The sequence below is a fragment of the Notothenia rossii genome, assembly GCF_949606895.1.
Source record: "Notothenia rossii genome assembly, chromosome: 11".
Classification (NCBI taxonomy): domain Eukaryota; kingdom Metazoa; phylum Chordata; class Actinopteri; order Perciformes; family Nototheniidae; genus Notothenia; species Notothenia rossii.
The window spans coordinates 59,226,499-59,233,998 of NC_136910.1; the positions used below are offsets into that span (position 1 = coordinate 59,226,499).

Below are 7,500 nucleotides of genomic sequence, written 5' to 3' on the forward strand. Positions count from 1 at the left end.
AATAATGAGAAAAGGGTTGAGGCAGCACATGAGAAATCTGAAAACAGGCTTTTTATGAAAGGACCACTTCAGTCCCCCCCCCCCCCCCCCCCACACACACACACACACACACAAATACACACACACACACACACACACGTTTGTTACCTGAGATGATGGAGGCATGTCTGAATTCTTCTGAAAAATGGATCGGCTCGTAGGGAGATGTCTCGTAAAACTCTTCCCCTGAAACAAGAGAAAAGTGTTATATACATACTGATACACCTGAACATCAGCAGGAGAGGACTCTTTAAAGTAGAAACACTACATACTGATATACACCTGAACATCAGCAGGAGAGGACTCTTTAAAGTAGAGACACTACATACTGATATACACCTGAACATCAGCAGGAGAGGACTCTTTAAAGTAGAGACACTACATACTGATATACACCTGAGCATCAGCAGGAGAGGACTCTTTAAAGTAGAGACACTACATACTGATATACACCTGAACATCAGCAGAAGAGGACTCTTTAAAGTAGAGGCACTACATACTGATATACACCTGAACATCAGCAGGAGAGGACTCTTTAAAGTAGATACACTACATACTGGTATACACCTGAACATCAGCAGGAGAGGACTCTTTAAAGTAGAGACACTACATACTGATATACACCTGAACATCAGCAGGAGAGGACTCTTTAAAGTAGAGACACTACATACTGATATACACGTGAACATCAGCAGGAGAGGACTCTTTAAAGTAGAGACACTACATACTGATATACACCTGAACATCAGCAGGAGAGGACTCTTTAAAGTAGAGACACTACATACTGATATACACCTGAACATCAGCAGAAGAGGACTCTTTAAAGTAGAGACACTACATACTGATATACACCTGAACATCAGCAGGAGAGGACTCTTTAAAGTAGATACACTACATACTGGTATACACCTGAACATCAGCAGGAGAGGACTCTTTAAAGTAGAGACACTACATACTGATATACACCTGAACATCAGCAGGAGAGGACTCTTTAAAGTAGAAACACTACATACTGATATACACCTGAACATCAGCAGGAGAGGACTCTTTAAAGTAGAGACACTACATACTGATATACACCTGAACATCAGCAGGAGAGGACTCTTTAAAGTAGAGACACTACATACTGATATACACCTGAACATCAGCAGGAGAGGACTCTTTAAAGTAGAAACACTACATACTGATATACACCTGAACATCAGCAGGAGAGGACTCTTTAAAGTAGAGACACTACATACTGATATACACCTGAACATCAGCAGGAGAGGACTCTTTAAAGTAGAGACACTACATACTGATATACACCTGAACATCAGCAGGAGAGGACTCTTTAAAGTAGAGACACTACATACTGATATACACCTGAACATCAGCAGGAGAGGACTCTTTAAAGTAGAGACACTACATACTGATATACACCTGAACATCAGCAGGAGAGGACTCTTTAAAGTAGAGACACTACATACTGATATACACCTGAACATCAGCAGGAGAGGACTCTTTAAAGTAGAGACACTACTCTTTAATGGTATTATCTCTGCAGAAATTCCTAATTTGTAGAAATGAAACGTAATATGTCTCCTATAATTGATGTTTCTGAGCTCTTTCCGTGTCTCAGTTGATATTCGCTGCATCAGAGAAGACGTTTTCATCAAACAGGAACTGACAGGAAGTGAAAACATGAGGGATGTTGACAGCGTGCAGAAGATAAATTCCTCTGTGAAGGAAATCTCTTAAAAGCTTCCCGATGATCAGAGCTGTCAGATGGTGACACCTTTTATCTTGTTTATTATGTTACAGCTGTCACCACACATTGTCACTTCAAATAACTTTCTGATCCACTGACGGCACTCAGAGGAAAAATAAATATTATATTTCCGTTATATTCAGTCGGCAAAAAATAGGACTAAACGGATGTCATTAGGGGGGGGGGGGGGGGTCAACAAGGACGTGGTTTTTCGAAGACATTATCCCCTACAATAATCAAAAATCACATTGGACTGCGGAGATGCTGCCTTCAGGGACCAACACAGAAATATAACACCTTATGGGTTTCGTTCTTTGGAACACTGAATGTTATCAACGTTAGGATAAGAGACTTTGAAAATGTAAATGCATTTTAATCATGAAGCAGCTTTTATGCAGAAGTTCAGTGTTGAGCTCAGATCACAGCAGCTGCAAGCGGACATGGACATTAACACGTAATATGTCAATGGAAACACACACACACACACACACACACACACACACACACACACACACACACACACACACACACTCCACCGGTTCATCAACGAAGAAGATGTTAATGTAATCGTATTAAATCAGAACAACGTAAACACAATATTGAGAGAATGATGTGATCTTTGATTAAATGTAAAGGTAAAAACAAACGTACAGATTGCTAAGACTCAAAGCTAACGTTGGGCTTTATAGGAACTACAGCACACCTCACTTAAACAATTGTTAGCAACCTCGGTTTTAAAATGTACTCGTTGGGTATTTATTACGTATTTGATGTCCTTTAATACAAATGTCTTCAGCTCGTGTTAACCACAGACCTTATATCAGAACAGCAAATAAATAAAGTAAAGAATGACTAGGTAAACATGTCTCTTCTGAAGCTAACTCATTAGCATGCTGTTTGTGTCCTCCTGGCTCTCAGATGCTCACTTAGACCTTTTGTTGTGTTCGAAAGCTGTTACCGTTCATGGTGTTCTCGGGTACGTTTTGACCCATGATTTATTTCAGTCCAAAACACAAAAAAGACTATCATCCAATATTGTTTGAACTTATTATGCATTCATAACCGTACAATCCGGTTGTAATTGTATTTTATGGCCCAAAACACATTACACCACATTTTGCACACGTGCATGTGTGTGTTCAGGTTCAAATGTTAGTGTACATATTATTTGAGAAAGGTTGAGTTCCCGTGGGGGGAGGGGGCCAGAGGGAGACCAGGTGCATGTTGCGAAAAAAATATTGTTACAGTGGATGAAGGGGGGGTTGTCTAAAGTCAAAGATGAATCTTGATTGGGACAAATTTGACCCTGAGTCACCCACAACACTTCTGCTGGGTCTCCCCAGACCCCAACACCAAATGATACACTTTTTTTTTTAGAGACCTTCAGACAAAAATGGTCAAAATCATTTTTTGTAGTGTTATCTGTTGTGGAGGATATCATGAAGCTTTGTTCCGATACAAAAAACAGGAGCGTATTCATTATATCATTTTCACTTGAAATGGGAGACCCGAACACAACATAAAGGTTAATCACACCATCACTCCACAGATGATGACCGGCTTAATCAATATCGCATCTCCATCAAATCTGCATCAATTAGACATCAGATGTGACTCTCCTCTCACAGACCTTATTTCAGGCTAACAACCAAAAATAAAACACCTTGTTTGTCAACAGGAAGTGTGTTATCAGCATCCTCCCGTTCTCCTCCAGGTAAACCTCACAGCTGATTCACACTGTGTGACATTTCAATCGGCATTTTTAATCCATGCACGTTAGCATGGCGGCTAACTGTGGATTTACTGCAGTCCTTGTCTCTGCAGCCACCGTTAGCATCTGTCTGACATTTAGCAGATCATCGAGTCCCTGCTGCTAATCCTCTCTGACACCGGGAAATAATACCTCATGAGACACAAACACAAAAACACACTCCTTTTAAAGCAGCCTCTCTAATAAATGCTGGATATGTTTAAAGGCTGTTTTTGGCAGGAGGGTAATGTCCGTAGATGAGAGGCGGAGATATTTGTATATCTGTAATTACCGGACAGTTTTGGGACAGCTGCTTTTTGCATCGGTAACTCTGGAGGAACTCTACGTGCTCGCAGTTTGCCAGAGCACGAGGAAGTGAGATGATTATGAAGAGATTTGGAGAGAAAAGTTAATATGTAGCTTCATTTCCTAAAACTATGTTTACTGTATGTGAACTTTATTTTAGAGACTTGAAACAGAATTCTGAGAAAATAGGCTAATATAGTTATAGTTGGAATTCGGACCTTCAGTGTTTCCCCACACACACACACACACACACACACCCCCCCCCCCCCCCACACACACACACCCCCCCACACACACACACACACACACACACACACACACACACACACACACACACACACACACACACACACACACACACACACACACACACACACACACACACACTCTCACAGTCAAACTCACACACACACACACACACACACACCCCTTTCAAGCTAAGCCCCTCCCCTTCAGACTGAACCCAACCATCCATTCACCACCACCAGGGTCAAGCTGAGCCCCTCCCCTTCAGACTGAACCCAACCATCCATTCACCACCACCAGGGTCAAGCTAAGCCCCTCCCCTTCAGACTGAACCCAACCATCCATTCACCACCACCAGGGTCAAGCTAAGCCCCTCCCCTTCAGACTGAACCCAACCATCCATTCACCACCACCAGGGTCTAGACCCCGGGGGGTTTCATCTGATCGGTTCTCCCCTCCCGAATGATACTCCTGCACAATGGGGCCTAATCGCCAAAACTCCATAACATTCATTGCAATAAATATGTATTTTTACATCAAAACCGTCTCTGCTGATTGAAAAATATTCAGAACATCTGTGGGATTTTTACATTTGTATTTATTTTGCCAAAACAGCATTCAGGCTGGTGTTTACTTGTTAACTCTAAACCTGTAAATGATGTTCAAAATGTTTCTCAGGAACCTTTAAGCTTCTATTTGAAAGCCTCTTTGCACATGATCAGGGGTATTGCTGTATGCATTAATATTTAAATATATAATAGGCTCACATTTAAAGGCGTTCACTGACCGGTGATCTTCGTCACGCAGAAGAACATCTTTTTAATTCCTCATTTCAATTTCTGCTCAGCCACACGGCTAATGATAACACTGTTCCACCTGAAGGTTAATTACCACAGACATGTCTCCAATTATAACCCACCTTCACACACCCAGAGATCGAGTGTGTGTGTGTGTGTGTGTGTGTGTGTGTGTGTGTGTGTGTGTGTGTGTGTGTGTGTGTGTGTGTGTGTGTGTGTGTGTGTGTGTGTGTGTGAGTGTAGGCATTACATTGTGGGGGTGGAGGTGATGATAAACAGGGCAGATGTTTATGTATGAAGCTGTACAAGTGATTCCTCCTGCAGGCATGGATACACACACACTTCTCACACACACACACACACACACACACACACACACACACACACACACACACACACACACACACACACACACACACACACACACACTACTTATTAACATGCTTGTATTCTCTGCTGCAGGCATTTCTTTCTGAAAGTGTTCTCAGATTCAATAAGTGAAAAATAATCCTCTTCACAAACAGCTCTGAAATACAGCAACACACTCAGAGAAATACTTACGTCCTGTACTGCAGTAAAGGTACTAATACACAATGTGAAGTACTTTATTAAGAGTACAAGTACTGTATCAATTTATTCATCTGTCTTTTACATTTCCAGATTGTTTATTCATTCATTAGTACTTATCCTATTTTAATTATTACATTAATTTCCAAATGTCCTTTTTTCATGTATTCCCTTATATATGTATGCATACATTTCACAGTAATACAAGAGGAATAAATACACTTAAATAGGATAATGGGAGTAAATAAAACGAGTGTAAACGAGTAAACAGCTTCTCTCTGTGGAGCAAACACTAATTAGCTGGAATGCTAAACGCAACTCTCATTAGCGCGCGTGCTAAACACATCCGTCATTAGTCAGGCTGCTAAATCAGCCTTTTATCCGACTGCAGAGTGAGGGCTGTGATGCAGCCTGTGATGCAGCCTGTGATCAGCGTACCCACACATTAGCATGCATGCTAATTAGCTGCAGTCAATACTGAGCGATGTGTTCGCATCAGGATTTAGCATCAGAGGAGCTACATGTACATCAGGTGGGAGGTGTTTCTCTTAAAGGAGAAGAGAAAACTATTACAAATAATAATAAAACAATCAAATAACTGAAAAATATATATATTTGTTTTTATTATTTTTGCGGTTTATCAATAATAAGATGAATAATAAAGAGATGAATTTCAAGTTAAATGGTTTTAATGCATTTGTATCATTACTTCTTCCACATTATTTTATTTCTTATATCTTTATTTGATTTTTATGAATTTATTAATTTCTTAAATTATTTTTATATTTCAATTTCTGTAGACTTTTTTATTACAGAGGTCATGAAATATAATACATTACTTTCCAATTAAATAATACATTTATTATTACAAGATAACTATTTAACTAGTAAGATCACTCTTTAGTGTCCCCTGGTCTCCAAATGTGTGCGTCACTCTTTAGTGTCCCCTGGTCTCCAAATGTGTGCGTCACTCTTTAGTGTCCCCTGGTCTCCAGCTGTGTGCATCACTCTTTAGTGTCCCCTGGTCTCCAGCTGTGTGCGTCACTCTTTAGTGTCCCCTGGTCTCCAGCTGTGTGCCTCACTCTTTAGTGTCCCCTGGTCTCCCAGCTGTGTGCGTCACTCTTTAGTGTCCCCTGGTCTTACTTTTGATGCACATGTTACAGCACATTGGTAGATAGGTGGATTTTCTGGAAGGTCATTTTCCTCTAAACCAACATTTAACAAATGTAGTTTTAGTCAAATCCTAATTATATATCCTTAAATTAACCGATCTTCTTTAAGTCCCAGATGAGAAGCAGCACTTTAAATATGTTCCTGCTGCATTATAATCCTGAATATGGTTATTGTCGGAGGCGTCAGAATATAAATATTCGTTATTCTTATCGTCTGCTCTGATTTAAATTCAGGAAATGTAAAAAGCATTTATCTCAGGAGAAGATTTCTATGTTTTATTCAACACCATCAACTTGTCTGTCTTTGGCCTTTTCTGTAAATCCCCACATGACCAGATTATAACGTACCTAAAAATAAATTAAAATACAGCCAGTGACATACATTTAAAGAGGCCCTGTTCTTCTTCTGTGGTGTGTTATGTGTTAGTGCATGTCAATGGTCTGCAAAGGCTAAAATAGCTGTGTATTAGTAGTGACATCACTATGTAACACTTGCTGTTTATCATGACTAGCGCTCCAACACATACGTGATAGGCTAAGAGGCGGGACATCTCTAAGCTGTTGACCAATCACAACAGAGCCGCCCAGCTAACCAACCAGAGCAGACTGGGCTCTGGTTTCAGACAGAGGGTGAAAAGAGGACAGGCAGTATGAGAACAATAAAGAGCTTTTTGAACATTATGTTTTCCCCTCTGATGAATTAGTCTATCACATGAACATAACAACCGTCTGTTTACTCTCCTCGTTATTGTCTTAATGACTTCATAATTGCATCTTGATGTAAACACTAACGAGCTGCACACAGGTCAGATATTTCCCAGAGGAAGCATTTAGAAGATAAAGTCCATTAGTCAAAGGTCTGCAAAAAAAATA

At 40.3% G+C, this 7,500-nt stretch overlaps 1 protein-coding gene across 1 annotated transcript in view; it reads right to left on the bottom strand.

The window, feature by feature from the left end:
• Positions 1–7,500, bottom strand: part of gfra2b (GDNF family receptor alpha 2b) — a 62,306-nt gene that overhangs the window by 39,046 nt on the left and 15,760 nt on the right. The window contains exon 3 of the mRNA XM_079660502.1: positions 148–225. Within this exon, the coding sequence (XP_079516628.1) occupies positions 148–225 (78 nt within the window). The remainder of the gene's footprint in view (positions 1–147; positions 226–7,500) is intronic.